Source organism: Copadichromis virginalis, linkage group LG8, assembly GCF_057382275.1.
Source record: "Copadichromis virginalis isolate Kocher_CV1m ecotype Utaka linkage group LG8, C_Virginalis_male_GT1.1, whole genome shotgun sequence".
NCBI classification, from domain to species: domain Eukaryota; kingdom Metazoa; phylum Chordata; class Actinopteri; order Cichliformes; family Cichlidae; genus Copadichromis; species Copadichromis virginalis.
In genome coordinates, this window is record NC_140625.1 from 22,093,391 (window position 1) to 22,115,993 (window position 22,603).

The 22,603-nt window shown below is 39.8% G+C and overlaps 2 protein-coding genes across 3 annotated transcripts in view; one reads left to right on the forward strand and one right to left on the reverse strand.

The window, feature by feature from the left end:
- Nucleotides 1–22,603, forward strand: part of dock1 (dedicator of cytokinesis 1) — a 199,328-nt gene that overhangs the window by 102,219 nt on the left and 74,506 nt on the right. The window lies entirely within an intron of this gene.
- Nucleotides 1–22,603, reverse strand: part of insyn2a (inhibitory synaptic factor 2A) — a 30,864-nt gene that overhangs the window by 5,160 nt on the left and 3,101 nt on the right. Inside the window, exons 2-3 of the mRNA XM_085466545.1 lie at nt 13,643–14,876; nt 7,410–7,481 (exon numbers count right to left, since the gene is read on the reverse strand). Of these exons, the coding sequence (XP_085322671.1) occupies nt 7,410–7,481; nt 13,643–14,871 (1,301 nt within the window). The 5' untranslated portion in view covers nt 14,872–14,876. The remainder of the gene's footprint in view (nt 1–7,409; nt 7,482–13,642; nt 14,877–22,603) is intronic.

The window sequence follows — 22,603 nt, forward strand, 5'->3', positions numbered from 1 at the left end:
GGTTGGGCAAGGTCATTTCAGCCCCACCACTCTGGCTGTAACCTGCCCCCTCTGAAAAACTATTCTTGTAGACCCCAAGAATAAAGAATCAAGTTGGAAATGACCATAATAAGTCAACCTTAAATTCCAGTTTCAGTCACATATTAAATAATCTAAATGCAGACTATATCTAAAACGGCGGTCCCCAACCTTTTTTGCGCCACAGAACAGTTTAATGTCAGGCGGTATTTTCACGGACTGGCCTTTAAGGTGTCGCAGATAAATACAACAAAATAAACGGATACGACCAAGACAAAAACTGTGGTGTTTTGTAAATAAAATAGTAAACGTGAGTTCACTGTGTAATTGTGTAACTTTATTAGCAGCGTCCTCCTGAAATGCGCCAACAACATTGTGAGTAACATCCTCCTCTCTGCCAATTAATGCTCTCTGTCGCTATGGTAACATGTAAATATTTAAAATTCATAACACACTGGAAAAGACCAAGGGAAACCGAGTAAATGATAAAAACCCTGAAAACCATAAATTTCACACACAAACCTCAACTCTCGTGGCCCGGTACCAGACGACTAACGGACCAGTACCTGTCTGTGGCCCGGGTGTTGGGGACCGCTGATTTAAAAAGTCTTTATAGTAGGGTTGGGTGATTCCATCCTCTCGTCCCCCTGTGGCATCGCTATTGGATGGCAGAGGAGGTTAAAGCACACCCATTGTGGTGGCTCTATTCATCTTCCATAATAACAATATGTGGCCACAAGGCAAAAAACCTCCAAATGAGCTAAAGTGGAACATCTACATTGGGAGTTTTTTCATCCAGTAAGAAGAAACGTTTATAAGTTGACTTAAAACACTGATTGATTTAGCTTTATCGTAATTAGTTAACCTAATGGACAGGTATCAGTTGAACAGCTAAAAGAGTATTAACAGACTTTAATACTGAGACGAGACAGGAAGTTTAGGAGACGAATACGTGTCTCTGCACTTTACAGTCTCAACGGTCACATTTGCACACATTTAAAAATCAAACCAGCAGTCACAGATATCCTGCTGTTGTCTCTCTTTTGATGATGACGATAGATCAGTGTAACCTCTCCACACAGACGCACATTAACTTCAAAGCTTGTAGAAGTCCGTGCGTGAATTGTGGATGCGTAGCCACGCACGCCCAAGTAAGTCTGGGTTGCAAGTTCCTGTTATATGTGGAAGTGCAACCAGAAACTATAATGAGGAAGATTCAGTTTATTATACACCTCATAATAATTATATCAGTTTATTGCGTCAGTGGAGAAAAAGCACAAAAATCGCCCTGATCTACGAGCCGTCGTCAGTAGTTTTGACCATCACCATCCATAGACACAACACTACTTTATAAGTCTGTAGTCTTCTGATTTGACTGTGAACCTCATTGGAAGCTGAAACTAAATGAATGATCTTTGTTAGAAAACACCCCCAACCACCCTGGACACTACCCAGTCGAACTTAAATGCTGTGAACGTGATTTTTATTTATTTTTTTAAAAAGAGGAGCGTTTGCACTGACGTATAAAGTCACATGATGCAGTACCAGTTGACAATATCAGCATAGAAACTAACAATGCTGTACTCAAAATAGCTTATGAAGTGTTTTCATTCCTTTTCAAGCCTGATATTTTTTAAATATTTCGTTTTTAAAGTTGAGTAATACACGTAGTAAATGTAATGTAATCAGACTAATCCCCACAAACAGCATACATATTTGAACAATCAAAAGTTTCTGGTTAGTCATCCTTGTAGCTGTGTGTTGTTACTTAGCCTTTGTGTGAAACTGAATCTGCGCAGCTCTCAGGAGCCAGGCGAATCATACAAAGTAGATGTAAAGTGCCCCGTGGCTTGGGAACAGCATAGCAAGGAAAATTAAATGTCACTGAAAAGAGAAAAAAAAATCAGCATAACTTCATTTGGAAAAAAAAGAGAGAAAAAAAGATAATCATCTCATCTTTGAAACCTACTCAAAAGGCCTTGTAATGAAAGATTTATTAGTCTCTACCCAGCCCAGTTATCAGCATTGCCTTATAAAAGTGTCACGGGCCCCCATGCGTCACTCCGCATTTGGACTTTTTGCTGAAAGCAAAAAGTGAGACGTTGTTGGCATTTACTGTCCCCTATCTGCCACTCCCTGGAGGGGGTTGTTGGATCAGAACAAATTGAAGAAAGCACTTCGGACCTTGTCAGTCTTTAACCTCTGTCCCTCACTTGTTCCTCCTCTATCTTTGTCTTCCTCTCTTACTCCCATTCCTTCCTCTCTACAATGTGTGTGTATATATATGTGTGTATATATATATATATATATATATATATATATTAGAAAAAGAATTTTGTCCAATTCCACGTACAATACATAATCTCTCATTTTAACTTATTCGTTGTTATACAAACCTCTCACCTGCCCTTTATCCGTCTGGGTCTTTATCTCTCGTTGTCTCTTTCATCCCCTCGCTCTTACACATTCTCACTCTGCCTTTCTTTTTGTTCCCCTTATCTTTTCTGGGTGTGAATGTGCTCTTCTTGACTGTCCTCACTGTCCCTCCACACTATCTGTCATACCGAGGATCACTCTTGTAGCTATGGTAACCGGCTTACCACCATGTTGGAAAACATCATTATGCTTGCAGAAAAAGAGATATCTTCCCCCAACACTGCTGTGCGGTAGGACAGCCTCGCTGCTCAGTAATTTCCATATGTTCTAATGTAATCAGCTCTTCAGCCTTTAGCGACTCTTAATTGATTTTCATAGCCTCGCACAATAGATTGGATATTTGTCCTCCTTTTAAAAGCCCATTCCTTTGTTGATTTTTTTTTTTTGCTATCTTATTGCACTGCACAGTGTTATTCAAAGAATGTTTTACCATCAGATAGTCAGTTTAATGATCACTTGTAATGCTCTGCTTCAGAATTAATCGCAGGACTCGGAAGCTAATGAGAAAATTTAACTGTTGGGGAATATTTGTAGTCTGTTGTTAACAATGTAACTCAGTGATGGGGACCTCCCAAATCGACTTCCTTAATCACAACCACTTAAATCTATCTCTGTTTTTGATCAGCACATTAACCCATATAAAAGCAATGTGAGGAAAATGAGATTACAGGGTTTTTGCGTCGAGAAGCATCAGCGGAATGCATTTCGAATCCCGACTTTTCCGCACCATCCTGTCCATTGATGTCTTTTTATCCAGCTTCTTTCTGTGTTTGTCTCTCATGTAGGGCTGCCACGATTAGTCGACTAGTCAGGATTACGTCGACTATCAAAATTGTCTACGACTAATTTAATAGTCGACGCGTCGTTTGAAGCTTTGTAAGATCCCAAAAGATGCAGGAATAAGTAGTAGGATTTAAGAGTGTAATAACGGACTGAAACAGAAGATGGCAGCACCTCATGTACAAGGATGCCAGCTGCTGTTAAACCCCGAAGAAGAAGAAACTGTGTCCCAGAATTCATAGCGCAGCACAGCTCAGTTTCCAACAATGGCGGCAGCTAGTTAGTTTTAATGTTACTCTTATTATTCTTTCTCGGTCACAAAATAAACGTTTAACATATTTTCAGGCGAGAATGTAGCTGTGTAAACCTCAAATATCTGCTCAGTTTATCAAGACACCACATATTTTCAAAAGCGCTCCGACATTTTCCGAGACATCTGTTACCCACTAGCTCGATAGCTAGCCGGGGGCTAGGCTCACTAGAGCCTGTGAGAACACCGGACACCCGGCAAATCTTTTTCAACCCACCGCCGTCTTTTGCTACTCAGGTTAAACATGACATATAAGTCACTTGGATAACTTTAAAATGTTATTGTTTGGCTTTTTTCGGTATTTTATTTGTTCCTGAGTAAATCGATTTGGCTGAGATTAAAATTATAGTTTTTACACAGATGCTCGAGAATATACTCCGGTGTCCCGTTATATTGTAGATAGCAAGGAGCAGACGGCTGAGTTTATTAAACTCCACCGAAACAATCTGCAAATTTCATTCAAATTTAATAAACTATCATCTTGTCTTTATTTTTTGTTAGCACATACCGTAAACACTTAAAGCTGTAAGCTAATGATAGTTATATAAGAGCAGATGCATGCTGGTGCAATAAGCTGTACGTTTTACGTCCAATGGATGCACGATCTGATTAGTCGACGATCAAAATAATCGTTTTGGGCAGCCCTACTCTCATGCTTAGTCTCTAACTCCCCCCACCAAACTCCTCTCTCCTAACCCTTCTCAGTAACAGATGTTACGTCACTGTAATAGGCAAGACAGAATATTGGTTTTTTCTGCCTTTTTCCTCATTCTGTTTCAATGTCATGCACATTGTATTAAGCTTTGAATCCCCAAGTTCATTTGAAAACACACTGTTAGCTGTGTGGAGGAGATAACATATTCTGGAGAAAAAGTGAGATTGAGAAAGTTACTGAGGGAGGATGAAAGAGAGACCGACCGAGTTCAAGATGGTTAAAAACGAGGAAAGTGGGACCAGACAAGGAGAGGAGACTATAGCAGCTTTTGTATTATGTTTGAAGTCCATGCCCATAGACTGCAGCATCATATTGATCTGGTGCTGTTGTTATGCTAAGGTTGGGTTGGATGATGCCAGATACTCTTGGACGAATTGATTACGTTGAAGAGTGCATGGCTTCTTACTTGGCGTTAAAATGATTTATGTATCCATATTTCCAACTCTAGCCTCGAGACCAGGTATATCACATTAACATTTAGGAGTTTACTCCAGCATACTCACGAGAAATCCTGATATCATAGACAACTATTCTTCCCTTATACACAGTGTTCCTTCACGGCTCTGCCTCCTATCCTGTGTTCCTCCACCTCCAGAGAGGTTGTTTTCATGGAGATCTAAGTAATTAGATTGCCATTTAATCCCCCCGCCTGTGTGAATACAACTGCTATATTTGATTCTGTGTCTAATCAACACAATTTACCATGCCAAGCGAGTCTCTTAAAGAAGAACTCGGGTCAATTTAACAGATTTTAAACATCACATTTAAAAAATTTTTGCCCTTCATCAAGCTAAAACCCTGCCAGACCCAGACAGGGTTTGTTAAAAATGAGCCTCCTGGGTTTTTTTTATTTTTATTGACAGCTATTTTTCCAATATACAGTCTGTGTTTTTCTGCACTTCCTCCGCAGGTGAAGAATTTCAGTCAATTGTGGCAGATCTAGGAAGCCGAATGTGGATATTTGACGTTAAAGACAGTTGTCAGTCTTTCTGCAAGATCAACACCTGCAAAATCAGAGGGAAAATCTGACCTTACTTTGTGTCAACTTTATAGAACAATCAGTTTTTCTTTGGGCTTTTTTAGTATTGAAAATCTCCATACGCGTTCTATTTTGAACAACTCACTCGTATGTATAATTGGCTCATATTCAAATGGCTACACTTAATCATAGCTTTTATTGCAACCTGCATTTGCATATTTAATATCTTCAGTGGGAATTGAGGTCACATTGATATACACACCAGGAGCTACGTTTACAGAAGCCTAAAATTTGAATTATAGTCGGTTTAAAAGTGCAAACAGAATAAAAATACCCAATCTGAACACTGCAATCAAATTAAACAAATGTCATTTCAATTTTTTTTTTTAAAAGAAATTTTTCACTTTTGCACCTGTCAGCACATCACTGATTAAATATCGGCCACATCTAAACACCAGAGCATTAGAAATCACATTGATGTGATGACTTTAGTAAAAAAAACAACAAAAAAAACCAAAAGTGTGCAAGCATCATAGGAAAGGTAATTTCTTCTAAGAGCCTTACAGGGAAATTGCTTTTATTTGTTAAAATTAAGCATTTTGCTACACAGTTTGTTGCTTGCAGATTGAGAGCAAAGGTTAGCAAACATCTTTGTGGTCTTGTCTTAGGAATGGAGAGTGGAGAAAGAGCCTGTGTTAGAGGGAACAGGGGTGCCTATTCTCCATGGGCAAAGCTCTGCATTGACACTGTACATATTAACTATATATAAGAGCGAAATCTCATCTCAGGAGTCAGTTCTATTTCATTCATTTTTTAAACCATTGCCTATTAATTAGTCCTGTCTTGTGTCCTTCAAATTCTTTGCCATCAGTCAGCTCAAATCACCCCGTCGTTCTGTCATTGAATTGTTGTTAAAGCACCATTCTTGTTGTCAACCCTGCGGCTATGCAGAGGACCTGCTGGGATCCTAAAATATTTTACGTTGCAATGCACCCTTCCTCATCTCACACATCAGAGGGAACAGAGTTATGCCCTGCTCCTTGATTTTCAGGAGCCGATTGAAGTATGGCCAGAGGCTTATCAGTTATTGAGAGCAGTAGATAGAAAATGATTATAAATGGCTTCTCAGAGGAGAAAAGTAGACTGAGTAGAACAGCAGTGACCACTGAAAACACTTTTATTGATTGCCTCTCACCCACCTACTTTTTTAAATCTCCTTTCTTTTCCATCTCTTCCCCATCTCGCTCGTTTTGACCGTTGTCAGCTTACTTCTTGTAATCACTGAAAAACAGAAACAGCTAAGCTGCATGCGCATACGCAATTTATCCTTGTGTCTTGCCATTCTAACTGTGAGTAAAGAGCCTTCATGGGGGTCATACTGACTGTGTAAGAACATGGTACAAGCTTGACTTAATTGTCATGCCCTACAAGGACTCACGTAGACTTAATAAATGAAATTTAGCAGCAATCTCAGTTTGGTAGGGCACTGCATCTTTGCAATTTATTTCAAAGTTGGGCTTTAATTAAGTATTGCAATAACTTTTAGCTGGCTTGTTGTGAGTTTGTGTATAGGGATTCATGATTCTTAGAGGCTATATCTGAGAACCATCGCTGAATTTAGCGTTTTTGTATGAGAATTAGATATTCTGCAGCCTCCAACAGAGCAACTAAACATTGTTTAACATACAAGCATAGTGCCTCCAAATTAAGTTATGCCACGTGTGTCTTCAAAAGAAGATACTTTCTCGCCTGGTTGACTTTGCACACGTATATTAGTTTTCAAATAAATTGAACTTTACATTTAAGTCATTCAGATTTTTAGTTGGCTTGGAAACAGCGCACTGTGATGATATTTCATGATGTGTGGACGGTAATTAATTTCACCTTTTGCAACCCTGTGCTCACACGCTCCATTGTATTTATCCCCTCTACTCAGTGAATGAAGCAGTGTGAAGGGACAGTATGAGAATCAGAAGAAGACATATAGCTTAATGGACAGCGTCGCGTGTAAATGTCACATGTCCCCATGCGCTCATTAGCAGCATTCACATTAGTAATAGCCCTTCCCCTCCTCTCTGTGGTGTCTCTTTTCCACCTGTTCACTTTCCCTCAAGGAGAAAGAGCAGGGCGCATTTGGATCATCGTGTCTTTGAAGAGGAATGGCTACTAACCTGTAAATAATGCATGCGCTGTTCCGGCATGTGTCACAGTTGGCCGTGTCCTGTCCGGTTCGATAGGAGAGTCTGCGGGGAAGATAAGAGTCGTGAATGAGTAATTACAGGACTTGTTAGGCTGCTCCCTCACACCTTCCTTTCTCATCTTATTTGTCATCCCTCGTTAGCGAGAGCGAAGTAAATGAGGGTGAGGAGTCACACTGCCCTCCTGACCGTGCCCGTGCCTGTGCCTGGTAGCCAGGGCACGGTGTCAGCCATTACTTGTGGTTGACTGATTAGTAGTCAGATAAAGCTAAAGGGTACACAGGGTGAGTTTTTGACCTGTGTTTAAAGAGGATTTTCATTATAGACTTGTTTCAGGATTGTTGAAATACCTTCCAATTATATTGGAGTTTTTCATGAAGTAATAACAAAAGTACTGTTGGGCTGTAACACTACATTAGTGTAATTATCATTTAATCGGCTGATTATTTTATGTACACTGTGATAGAAACACATATTTAAACTGTTGATTAGAAGTGTAAACTCATAATATATCAAACAGCGTTTATAACCCAAATGGTTCTTGGCTAATAAATTAAGTAATCTTTAGTCAGTTTTTACCAAAATGAATAAAGGTTTTTAACACAAAAATGTTTTTTTTTAACTTGGTCTTTATTACTTTTTATTGCTGAATTGATGAGCTCCTCCTACGTTGTACGCTAACCCTTTTTACTCACGCGAAAGAAATCCCTTCATTGATTAATCCTTTCTGTGGAGCATATTTTTTGTAAAGCAAACAATCTGAGTTATAATCTGAAAGTAACAGAATCGTTTAGGTCCTCTAAGGAGATGAAATTGTACAATTTTGGTTGAGAATGCGACCCATTGACGTTTTATAGTTTGCCTCAATTTTATAGGCTAAAAACTAAAGTACTGTATTATATGATATGCTTTATATTGTTATCAGATGTTTTAACAACATAAAACAGGAAATGCTGATTGTGCTGATTAAAGATTATTTTCTAAAGGTTAACTGATGGGCCTGAGTTAAGAGCTTCAGTAAGCTTAAAGGATTTCTCTGGCATCTGTAAATGTGAGTAGAGTATTGATTTCAATGGTGTTCTTGTAATTCATGACATAATAGAATGGATGCAACTTTGGATTTTACCAACACTATTGAAAAGAAGGCAATTCTGGTTTTATGGTAATTAAACTTCTGCATCAGAAGAAGCAGTTTGTAAAAGTCTTGAAACATTGCTCATTTCTTTAGATTCCGGGTAGAAAAGGGTGAAACATTGCAGGAATGAATTGAAAGATGTAAACATATAGGGAACTATATAAGGCAACAGCCGAGATTGTACAATTCTAACAAGCCTGGAAGTCAATAACTTAGTATGTCCACCTTTATTCTTCTAACACAGCCTGAACTCCCTTCCCTTTTCCTGTAATTTCTATAGTAGTCTTTGGGAGTAATTCTGCAGGTTACTTGAAGGACTTTCAAAGATCTTCTTTGTTGGCTTCCTTTTGTTCTCTACTCTTTCAAAGTGATGCGACACTGTTTCAGTAATGTTTCGTTGTGTGCTTTTCTATTCAGGTATGCTTTGACTGCATTGGCAGCGTGTTTGGGCTGATGGTTATGATGAAAAATGAAGATCTAGATTTCCACAATTTTTTTTTTTTTTAGCCAGATCCCCAGCATCACTGGCATGTTTTACAGATGGCTTTAGAGAATCCGTGTTAAGACCTTTGTCCTCCGTACCTAATGATCTAACCATTAGATCATTAGGTCTTTTTCTTAAGGACATGACTTTCAAATTAAAAAAAAAAAATAGGTTCAAGGTTTTCCACTTCTTCTTTTATTCTCCATTTTTTACAGTTTCCTTTAATCTCTTAAGGGCACTCAGCGCCCCATACAGATGTATGTGATGATATATGACATAAGTCTTTGGCAAATATAAGGTCTTTTTTTGTGTAGACACAACACTGGATCATCCCTTGGGTTAAAGGCCTTTTTTATCCTTGAATGATCCACAGGCCAGCGTTCAGTAGCTTAGCAAGCAAAACATTGCTCTGAAAATGGAAAGTAGTCATGTATAACCATTGGACTGAAAATGAATGGAAAAGCAGCCAAAGAAAAACTTTGAAAGATCTTCGGAAACCCTGAAGAACCATTCCCCCAATATTACTTTTAAAAATGACAAGAATACCAGGCTCCATAGAAGCAAAATAGAAATAAACGAGCAGAGGTTCAAGACTTTTGCACAGTTCTGTTTACCACATAGAGATGCCATGCATAATTTTTAATAGCTGTGCTCTTCTTCATCAATCACTGGCAGGTATTTGTATGTCATCACGCATATTAGATGCCACTCTCCTGCTAACCAAAACAGCTTATTCGGGTTATATCAGTGCCAGCATCAATAACGCCGTGGTACACAGGCATGTAACCTTTGAAACACAGTTTAAAACTTGCTTATCAGTGGATCAGGTATTTTTATCTGTCAAGGTTTTGAGATGTCTAAGGTTTCTCTCTTCACCCTTTCTGTTAGAGCTCATCCCAGTGATGAACAGCTGCACATTTTTCCAGACAAAAAAAGGCCTTTGTTACTCAGTTTAATCAATAAAACATATGAAAACAGAGAGAGACTGCTCAGAGTGGGGTCTGTGGATTAGTCTCAGTAATGGAGGCACTGTTTCTGGAGAGAGATGTTGCTGTTGAACTTTCAACAGTATTGTTTTGTCAAGTAACACATCAGCTAAATACCAATAGAGATTAGCGAGAAGATGTTTTTTCTTCTTTGTGAGGTTTATTTAGATGTGATGATGCTTTCACAGACAGTTACACATGTCTGGTTTCTCAAGTGAACCTTAATGTTAAAGCCACTGTGTTCCATTCCTCATACTTCTAATGGGTAACTTTTGCTTTTAATCCTCAGCTTTCATCTTTGCAGTAGAATAGCCGTTTTTCATTTCTCTCACTACTACTTTTGCCAGGCTACCCACAGGCTGCGGCACCAATAAAAATTAAAGCCCTACCATAAATTTCCCCTCCTTATCTACTGCACTGCTTTCTGCGCTGTGTGCTCTGACAGGTATATTGGAGGTGTTGACATCAATATTGTTATTTAAGACTGTACCAGACTCGGGAAATGGGATGGATGCAGTGATACAAGATTTACGTTTACATGTTTACATTTGCAACTGGGATTAATTGTAATAATAGGCTTGGAAGTGCAGTGCAGTGAGGAAGACCACAGCCACGCTCGCTTTTCGCAAGACGAGTCAATCAATAAACAACTGATGGGTTACATTGTCAACTGAATTGTGCCCTTTGAACGACTCCCCTATTTTCTGTCTTTCTCTAACCCTCATGCTGTCTAGGTCTCTTTCCCCCTCAATCTTTCATAACTCCTCACCCCCTCTCACACTGAGTTGATAGGAGAAAATAAGAGAGTAGAGCTCATTTCGGCAAGCTTCCCTGGGGAGCGCGAAGCCAAAAGTGCCATTAACAGTATATTTACACACCTCCCTCGATTTTGCAATTACGTGAAGTCTCCCAAATGTCACCGAGTGGGTGGGATTCCAGGGGCATAAAAACATGCACACATACACAGTGCTAATAGACACGCTAGCAACAAGTCCCCATGAGTGTGATTAATTGGGTCTGGGCTGCCAGCACTATCTGATGATACAGCATTATTCCCAAGCTTTGTGTTCTTGGGTCCAGCCAATGATGTACTCTAGAATCCTTCCCACTGTCACGCTCTATGCTCTGGGCAAAACTGTAGTCGAGGGACAAGTGTCTGTGTGTGTTTGTGCTTTTCAGAGTGTTCCCTTTGTAATAGCTTCTCATCCCCAGTCTCGTCAGACTTTATAGTCCCAAGTTTTTAGTGGTTTTCTTCCCTAACTGTCTCATTTTTTTGTTAATAGCCAAGTCGAAGAAGTCATTTTCAATGCTGAGGCACTGGAATTGCTATTCCAATATATAGTTTTTTGGAGGAAGTAACACTTTTGATGGGGATAAAACCACTCCAGTTGAAACATCAGTACCAACAGAGAAGTTACAAAAAAGGGTTAACTTTCATATTCACCAAAGGATAAAAGTCATCAAGCCAATAGGAAAAAACAAAACAAAAAAGCCTTCTATGTCTTTCTTTCAAGAAATATGTTGTTTTGCAAATTGTAGTTTCTTTAAGATCACTGCTAGATTTTAAGGCACATAGAAGGCTTTGATGTCTGCCATGTTCTTGGGTTGATGGAAAGCTCTGTGCCCACCTGCTGCCTGCTGCACTCTCCGCCTCTTGAACTCACTGGGGAGAGCAGCAGGCAGACTTTTGTAGCTTCTCTTTAAGAAGTAAACAGTGATTTTTCTACTGTGCTTTTGGTTTAAGATTTGCACTAACAAGACCCTCAGAGGATGCTGTCATGCGATATATTTCTGTAAATGTAATGTACATCGCAGATTGTTGTTATCTGGAAGGTCCTGGCTGCACATGGGAAAGATGGTGCTGACTTTTAGCTTCAAACTCGCTCCAATACAGCTGGTGTATTGTGTGAAAAAAGTGACCTTTGAAATACAGAAATACTGTATTTACAGGACAAAGATGACTATGCTTGAATAGATAAATAGAAGTTCACTTAGCCTTTTTATGGATTACACGGGGCTTACACTGCTCACTGGCTTTAGCTTAATGTAGGAAGCACAATGTGAAAACACAGTGTCTTTGTGTATGTGAACAGATGGTGCCATTAAAGAGTGCTCACTTATTTTTGTCTATGAAAAGCTTCTCCTCTCCTTACCTCCCCACTTCCCACCTGCCACTTTAGACACACCTGATAAGTCAGATGTGCTCGGCAACGCATTGAAAGTAGTGTCCCGCATTATGTCACGCGTGTGCTAACTTTTTCAATCGCATTTTTCTAAGTTTGTCAACTAGGAGATTAAAGTTGCATTGTGCAAGACTGAAGGAGGATAATTGCCTTGTTAGAGGGTTGCAAATGCTACGTGCTATGTTTGAAGTTGAAATTGAGAATTGCTTTCTTACACTTGGAAGTACTTGTACTTGTGTCCTCCTTGTTTATAAGCTTGACAGGTGTGTTTTGGATATGTTGATTACATGGGGTTTCTCGCTCCATGCCGTAACACGGCTACTGGTCAAAACGGATAGGGATCTGGGTGCCGAGCCCCAGCAATTCTCCCAACAAATTGCCCATTTTGTTTGCCTCGTCCCTTTAGATAGCATCAAACCCACTGAAATAGAGGATTGTCTATCTGCAGCCCTTTTGTATATACTCAGTATCTTTTGGACAGTAAATGGCTTTTTCACAGGCTGTGGCTTTTTCACATGCCTTGGACTTTTCTAGATAAACTTATAGTCTGCTGCTGGATAAAGCCAATCGTTAAACGTTTAGTATTTTCTTTAAGTAATAAACAATCTTAAATTTAATGCCATTCTGTAATTTGATGCCCTGCTTAGAATAATATTCATGTCTTGAGCATTTTAGTGTTAAATTACTCAATTAATAAACTGAGAGAGCGTTGCTTAGCACTGGGTTTGTGAATGAAGGTGACATACACAATGGCAACATGTGATTTAAAGCATGTACGTAATGCAGCAGCTGCACCATATCTAAGGAGAATTGTCACAAAAGGGCATTGCACTGTAATAGCACTGCAGGGCACATCCAAGTGAAAGCCACATCACTACAGCTACAATAATGCTCTTTTGGTGCCTCAGTCAAGGCTCTGCTGAGCAGCTGTCACACTTATAAGATTTTTACTGTAATAAAGAAATAATGTGTCACACCAACATTGTATTTTTGTTGTTGATACTGAATCATGAACGTGTTATGTTTCTCTTGTTTTGTAATATATTCTTCTCTCAGTTTTTATCTGTAGATTTATAGCATTCCTTTGTGGCTAACATAAGACCCGCGTCAGTGTACGTTAAGTAGACAACTCTTGCTAAACCAATCAATAGATGCTTTTGTTGTTTGTTTTGTCTGTGTTGCGTGTTTTGTAATACATCTGTAGTTCCATAATTCAGCCATGGTTGGCCACTGAGTCATTTTCAGTGCTAAATCGATCTTTGGCCTTTTAGCATAAAATTGGTTCTCCCTCAGTTCTGTACAGTCAGTGTTACCAATTTACAATCTGGAGAAGAGCCTTGGCGTGGGACCGGTACTGTGCATCTGCAGCAGGGAGAAATAATCGTGCATCTGTACACGATTCGAGTGAGATGGCTTACCCTTCTCTGTGGGCCTCTCCTTTTTCCAGTTCCTGGATGACCCCCAGCAGCACCTTGATGGTCTCTTGGCTGGAGCTGATGAGATTTTCCATGGCCTGGAGCTGTGCTTTAACGTCCCCGTCCTGATTCATAGGCACTATTTGCTTACAGGCTTCCTGCGTTTGGTCGGTTGGTGTTCCATCAGCCTCACCGCCTATGCAGGGTGACAGAGGTTCCTCCATGCCCCGTATAGGCCGGGCAGATAACTGCCCCGTGTGGCACTGTGCCTGTGTTTTACAGCCTCCACGGGATCGTGGTAACGTCTCACTCGACAGCCCGTTGAGCTGCAGGCCTTTCTTTCGCTTGCTCCGTACAGACGGACTGTCCAGGCACTCCACCTGGGTGAGGGAGTTCCAGGCGATGGGGCCCGTAACCTTGGAGGCCCTGTCCGGCAGGGTTCGGGATGAGCCTTCCTCCAGATTGAGCAGCTGCCTCTTGGCCGAGCGGTCTGTGTCGGCCTCCCTGTGTTGTAATCCTGTTCTGGCTTTGGAAGGTATGCTGCAGAGCTGGTACTCTGCCTGTGCTCCAGGTCCGCTTCCTCTCGGTGTGTCTGCGAGGCAGTCTGTGTCTGCAGTGCAACTGAGCAGCAGAGCATCAGAGCACAGGCCATCAGGTGCAGTGTGCTGCTCCACTGTGGCAATGCACTCATTAGTATGGAGCAGAGCCCTGGTCCTCAGGACTCCGCTCCCCCCACAGGCCCCCTCCTCCTCCTCATCTAAACCCTGCTCAGGTGCCTTAGACTGCTTCACCTCCATGATAAAACCGTTATTCTGACCTTTATAAGTTTCCACGGCCGCCACATGCTTAAAGGTATGTCCTTTTTTGCGCTCGAAGGGAAACGTCTGATACCGTTTCTTCAGGTCGGGTGACGTCTGAACACCTGTGCTCCTTGTGACGTTAGGAATCGATCTGCGTGCAGGGACAGTCATGTATTTGCGGTATGCCACTTTGTATGACATTGGTTTGCCACTTTTCCCCGCTGCCTGCAACTCCGCCTCTCTTTGCTCGTTCTGCGCCTCGCAGATGTCCTTGAAACGCACTTGCAAGGCCTTGTTTCTCTTCCTCACCTGTCGATTGGCTTCCAGGGAATACTTTACCTCCAGCGCCAGCGAAGTGGAGGGCACGGGCGCTGCCTCCGAGTCAGACTCTGAGTTGGTGAGCATGCATTTGCCACCCTCCTTGCTCACCATGTTTCCTGAGAGGCATAGAGGAGAAACACTGTTAATCATCAGTAATGAGGGGCTTAGACAAAGACCCTTGCCTGACTATTACATCCCACTTGATAAAACACACATTCTCTCTTAGCTTAGGGAGAAGGGAGGAAACGGTGTAATTAAATAGAGCTAAAGGTATATGATTTAAAAAAAGCTTTTATCAGACACTTCACATTAAAATGAAACAAATAGACATTTTCAGTGAATATCTTTGAAAAGCTGAGGTTGATATTTGATATGCTTTCTTTTCTTCTAGAGCTAAAGGTGCAGCTTAAACTATGGAAGTCAGTTTTTCATATGCATGTACTGCAGATTTCTTTCCCTTTTTATTTCTTTTTTTTTATTGCCCGATTTCATGGCTCTTTTATGCTTGGCAGTTATTTACTGTTTATTTGCTGAATCACAACTCAGTTTAGGCTGTAAGGGAACCCCAAAAATTATCCTATCAAATTTCCATGATACATTTAATCGCCTCTGTGAAACTAATAACTCCAGTTTTAAATAATTTTCCTTCGTTTATCATTGTCAGTTAAAGTGTCTTTCATAACGACTTCCTCCTTTTCCTACCCCACTTTCTACATTTATGAGTATCTGCTGCTCTAGTTGCGTTCGCCTTTTGGGTTTGTATCAATCACCGAGCTTACAATATATAAGGATGATGTCTGATTTTCCTTTCCGTGGTTTATTAGCTTCAGCACGATTCTTCACTGCCTCACCTTTCCGGCTCATAGTTAATAATTCATTCCCTGAATATGAAAAGTAGTCTCTTTTCTGACTTAACTGAGAAAATGTTAAGAAAAACATGAGGTTGACATCTGCAAACAGACAACTCTTTGTCAGAACGCTGTACAACAAGCCTCTGAGGAGAAACAAGCGGAGATAACGAATTATCTTTCCTTAGTACCACAGGTATGGTAGTGGGATCGTGACTCTGCAGTGTGCCTCTGAGGCTCTGACAGAAATATATTTCACCTTCTGCCTCCTCATTTACAATAAGGAAACGCTCCACGCACTCATATAGATGCTGAATCAGATAGGCCAATTATCCTTCTCAGCTTATCTGCCATGACTGTTCTCTATCACCAGCAAATGACTTCCTATTTCAAACCTGTCTGTTTACTTAGCTGGGAGCTACAGAACAGTTTTCTTTTTTCCCCCCATCACTGTCTTCTTCGCCATCATCTATCACTCCGTAATATTAAATTAGCACGCTGGGTCTCTGGCTCCATTAGGCGACACCTATTTTTTACTGTCTCACCTAACATCTAGCTTAAGAGTCTTTTCTACAGACATTAGTCAGTGGCATCTGTAAATGTGATACTTTTACAGTGTTATAATCATTCAGTCATTTTATGCAAAAAGGTGCCTCATCCTCAGTTGCTTTTTCCTGCAATGAGAATGAGAATTTAGTTTAGCTGTGAATTATATGTTACCCGTTACATCCTTCGTTTACCGGATATGTCATGCCATATGGTATAATTGTCATTATCATAGGCTTTTTTCATAAAAGAAGCTGATTTTGATTGACACTCTTCCCTTGAAACTGGTCAACCCTCCTCCAGTTGTGTAATTGGGGAAGTGAGAGCAGCATGCACACATAGACAGGGTTGAGATGAGATGCTTTCTCCTGTGCAAACAGATGTCTGTTTGATTCTGAGCAGATGGATAATTACTGATGTGACCAAGTGACCAGGGAATACAATCTAATGCAGTTTTTTGTTGAAAATGTATAAAAGCCCAGCACGGGGCATGTTGGTAAACTACAAAAATCCTCCGCTGTTAAGATACACTTCCCACTTTAACAGGGGTATATAGGGAGTAGCTTTTATTTACTGTGCATCGTTCAAGAGCGGATGTTATAAAATACTCCACAACAAAAGACTAAAAAGCAAGTAAGAGACAACAAAAGACAATAAATGCAGACAACTGGATAAAAATGTAAGGTGGGGGGATGCAGGATGTGAGAGAGAGATAGTTCTCCCTGCCCTTCACGCAAAGGCAGAGCGGGATTGCCTCATAATTCTCCATCGTCAAGAGCAGAATGTCAAAGGTCATGGATACTACAATTTTAGCCCCAGTGTCCCTTTTAAGAAAGGATTTCTGTAACCCTTCACATAGAAGGCTTTAAATATACATTTTGGTGCCGCTACATATAACCTGAACCATAAAAACATTATTATTATTATTACATACATAGGTCCACACAGACATTAGAGTTAAACTGTAGCCAAAAATAATGATTGAGAGATTAAGGATATGCAGGGGAGTTTTCAGCAGCTGATTCAGCCAACGTGATGGGCCGAGGAAATTTAGGAACTCTAACCTTAAACGTTTGTACGCCTCTGGCTTTATTAAAAAAAGAAGAAAAAAAACATGCGATAATTAAAGACCCTGATCAGATGATTGCAGAAGAAAACTACTGCAATTAGTTCTTAGTAGCTCTGTTATACATGCAGGAACCTGGGAATATTTGTTTTATTAATAAAAAATGAATTCTGATTTTTACTTGAACCCAGTGAAGGGAAGGAAAAATAGGGATGATGTGCGAGTGTTAGGTTTTTTGGGGTTTTTTGTTTTGATTTTGTTTTCCATTCTGGACCAACTGATGTACACGTGAAATGAGCTGCAATAATCAAGACAGGACACAATTAATGTTTGTACTAAAAGCTCCAGATTTTTGGGTGCCAGTAAATGGTTTTTCTTTACTTTTGTTCCTCAGCTGCAGGCTTATAGGTACAGTGCAGGAACTATTAGTTCATTATAAGAAAAAAACATGATTATTTTACTCTCTACTGATCATATCACAATCTTTGTGTAATAGTTACATACGAAACGATAAATTTTTTCCAATCCTGCACTCATACAACACTCGTTGTGTCTCCTGATACTTTTTACCACATTTAAAAAGTCATTTAAAATTCATTTTAGTTTTATTTTTTAAATACTTTGTTATATTGTTGTTGCTGCCGCTCTTTATAATAACATATAAGCTGCTGTAACAAAATAATTTTGGGTAAAAAAAAAATATATATATATATATATATATAGACATTTTGTTAATATTTTTCCAGTATGTGGAAAGGAGAAATGATCAAGAAGAAGCCAGGGAGATCTTTGTTCAGTTACCAATGGAAACAAGTGTTACACTTGTTATCACAAAATGTCCAATTATAGCAAGTGTAAATCACATAAAGGCTCCTGACCCCTTTGCCATGAGGCTGATTGAGCTGTGAACATTCAGGAAGTTACAGGAATGTAAAGTGGAAGAATCGGTACAGCACCTCCCGGTGAATTATTTCCTCTCGTTATTACCCTGTTTATCCCACATTTAAAAACCAGCAACTGAACAAAGGCAGATAATATTTTTTTTTAATTCTTTTGACTACTTGCCATGTTACATTTATTCCCAGAATATATCTGTTTGCTCGCTTGGCTGTGTTCCATCACTGTCAAGAGACCTCTCCATGTTTGTTCAGTGGATGACATTTTCAAAGAGAGTTTAAATCGCTAACCTACATTCCCTCTCTCCAAATGAGGTCAATAAATACTTCGGTGGTATTAGCTAGGTCTAAATTAAACATTATATTTAATATGTGCAAATTTATGTATGATTACATTTCAAGATGTCACCCTGTTCTGAGCCATTAGGTAGGAATGTAGTTTGTCAGCACAAACAGCAACAGTGTTGCTTCTCTATTACTCTCTATTCCTCCTTTCCTATGCGGCGGCATGACAATGTGTACAGTTTTGTGATATTGTCTCATGTTCACATTTACATTTGATCATATTTGACATGTCAGCACCGTAGGATGAATGATGTCTTCCTGGCTCCCCGTATCTGATTTGTTACCCATTGGGTGCAGACACGGGCAGCAGCACTCGTATCTCCCCTCCAGCTGCAACACCACCCTCTGGCCTTTTGCATAAACAGGATGATTCAGCACGCAAGGCTGTGACAACTGCCTCTTTTCATATGGTGGCCCTGGTCCTTTTTTTCTATTTAGAAGCTAATTGGTGAAGTGACCCACAATTTTCTACCCAGACCCCCCCACCCAAAAAAATAATCAAAAACCCAGACCTCACAAGGTCACATGCGCATAGCAAAGCACACTGACATTTTAATACTTGACCTGGTTTTAGCAGCGCTGCTGTCATAGCTGTCACGCTGGCCCTTTAGGTCACCATTTGGAATTTCTAGGGACACAATCACATTTGGCTAAAAGTGAGCCCGTTGAGCATTGCTAGTCTGGGGGCGATATTCTTCCGTTTAACAATTATATTAAGTTCTGTAATGGTTCGAGGACAATCCAGGTTACTGCAGTAATGCAATTCATTATCGTGGTATGATAGAAGAAGTTAGATAGAAGAAGAGAAGTGGTGCGCTCAGAGCACGTCCTCGCTTACACAGTGCACCTTACATTAAATGGAACCCCAATATTTGCCCTATTTAAAACTTTATACAAGTCACTTATTTGCTGAATGGCAGCCTCCTAATTTTGCTTTTGCTCCCTGGGAGGACATCTTAAAAGGTGGAAATTTCCGTGTCCTGACTCAGCCTGGGGATTGAATGTTTACCCTAACTTCGAGCCTGACTAATTTTGTTTTATCGCTTCTGCTCTACTGACAGGAAAATTCATTAATATGGTATGCATCACAAAACCGGTGAATCGATTGAACGCTGGAAATGCGGCTATACATGTCAATTAGCTGCAGCAATGTAAGCATCCTATCTCGTTTAAGCATTTAATGGTATGTTTCTATTTTAGGGATTTCCAATCGTGCAGCTGAAACATACGCTCGGCAGAGAATGTAAAAATATTTTCCTGGCAGCTTGGAACAAGTAGTACAACTCTAAGCTATTTACTCATGTAGTAAATGACTATATCCTTTTACTCTGAGACGGTGGGGCTTTTTAGAGCACTTAGTTTCAATTCTGAGAAATATTGATGTCTCCAGTTCAGTGATATTTTTTGTAAAGTATGCTTCCCTGTATGTAGCATTGATCTAGGAAAGGCTTGCTCATTTTGGGGTGAACTTGCATACACAGACTCAGCTCTCCACCCCATTCAGGACCTTTGGGATGAACTGGAACGCCATCTGCAAGCCAGGCCTTGTCACCCAAGCAACATCAGTGGCTGACCTTGCTAGAGCTCCCACGGCTGAATGACTGTTTATTCCTCCAGCCAGCTTTCCACATTTTATAAAAAAGCCTTCCCAGAATATCAATAATAGTACTTTTTATGTACATATTAATTTATATAGCTGTGTGCTTTGTGAGTTTTTCAGACTGTATGAGCTTGAAGTTTGGTATTGAATTGCACTGCAGTTTTACACTATTAAAAGTCATTGTGATCTCAGAGGCTGCTGAATGAGTGGCAGTATCATCACAGTCATGGACATTTTCAACTCTTTAATCTAGTTCCATCTACTCCTGCTTTGTTTCCCTGTTTTCCCCCCTCCACTGTCATAATTATACAGGGCTTAGTGGTGTTTTGCAAATTCTTTGATCTGCCTCTTAAGAGCAGACGGATTACGCAGTAAAAAGATTGTACTGGTAAGGTTATTTGACAGTGTGGGTTTATTGCTGGGCTATTATTTTCTGTCTCTTTGTGCCGTGTCATGTGAGCAGGCTTGGCTGTACCCTTGTTCATAGAGTGGGATGTGAGGAGGATTGACGGCTGGGTGTTTTGACAGTAAGTTGGTATTGAGGGAAAATATTAGGGAAGTGCATTTTCCTGGCATCACATGCAGGAAATCCTTTGTAAGTAAACAGTAGTTTACTGCTGTGCCATTGCACTGGAAATGGCTGGATTTTATGGGATTGGTTTCAGGCATGTTTAATTCAATGATGCTTCCTTCCATTATTTTTTTTTCTACATTAGTTATTATCTATATTATTATTTCAGCAATGAATAAATACTATCTGTAGGATATCTTAAAGCGTAATATAAAGGCGTATTTTCACTCCTGGTTACAAATCATGTTGAGTTTAAGGAGAACTAAAATTACACCCATCATCTTGGATAACATAGCTTGGCTTAAAACCAGATCTTCTTAAAGTGGACCGCAAGCCAAATGGCTGATTTAAAATGATTTAGCTTACTCCAATAGCAATGATAATAATATCTTAACTGCAGTATTTGTTTCGATGCCAGAATCCTGAAATTGTGACCGAACCAATCCAGATTTGCTGTTGATCCACGCTGATCACAATATCCTTACTTTATATTTCTGCAATAAAAAAAGCTATGTTTGCAATACATATGTTATTTTTATGCATTGAGGTTTTTATTTCTTCCACTTAATGATCCCAAAGTAAACCATGTGTAAGTAAGACATTATATACACATGGTTTAAGTATGGTGCTAGGAATAACTCTCACAAAAGAACATAGTGTACTCTATGCTGGCCTGCTGCTTATGTGGATCTTCTTATCCTCGGCCTGTAGCCCCCAGACTTTGTATCCTAATTATTTTTTACGCACTCTGTCCCTGCTGAATTGTACTTAGTTGGCTTTGCGTTGTGCACACTCAGGTAGGACCTTGATTAATTCTCAGAAAGTCTGTCTGTACGTCACAGGCTACTCTAGAGGGAGATCAGACCTCAGGATCTATACTGCAGAGACTGCCCGGCCTAATCACAATACATCATTGCCTCATCACCTTTTTTTCTTTACCACCTTTCTGCAGAACATTAGATCTCTTTTTTTTGTCTTCATCCCCCTGTTTTGTGCTCGTCTTCTCGTTGCTTTCTCTGTGTGTTTTTCTGTCTCTTTGCCTTCTAGACTGAGGTTTCAAAACTGATGGGTAACTAGAGAACTCCCCTGCTGCTTTCACATTCCTCATTGTCATCCCTAGCAAAGAAAAAAATACCCACACATATACACAGCTACACATGAAGATGGAAAAGACGAGAAGAAACAGGTGCAGATAGAAAGAACATGGGGCTTATACTCGGTTCGGATATTGCAGATTGAACGTGGGTAAAATAGAGACAGAAATGTAACATCAAAGCAGTGTCACAGAAAGTGAAACTTGATATGTTCTTTGAAGAAAGTTTTATGTTTTATGGATTTTCACATAAAAAAGAAGGTTTTGTGAGGGTATATTTCACAGCACTGACGTGTGATGAGGCAAACAAGTTGGTTTGAGTGACAGTGTAAATAACTATTAAGGTAATGACTAAATACTTGGGACATTTGTGGTTTTGCTAACTGTTCTGGATACAGCAGGAACTGTGCATACGATCTTTTGACAGATGTTAGCTGGTGAACAGAAACCTTTTTAACAACAAAACCTAAAATGTTTACAACACATTTGCTTACCTTTTCTTATAAAGGTCAAAATTTGGGGCTTTTATGTAAATGAAAATTTAATATCTGGATTTTGGGATGTTGGTCAAACCTGTTTTACACCAGATAAAAACAAGAGAAGGTAATTTCTCATAATTAGTAGACTTGTTAATTAAATATGAACTTTATCCATATAATATATAAATACATATACAAATTTATATACTTTTTCTAAGGGAAAGTCCTTGCTGATTTCAGCAAAACAATGCCGAGTTTCATTTGGCATGCATTACAACACCATGGTCTGTTAGTGTTACTGGCCTTGAATCCAGACGCGTCACACAATAATTAAAGTTATGAAAAAGTTATGACAAAATGATGAACGAGACCCCAAACTTTTGAGAAAATCTGATATCA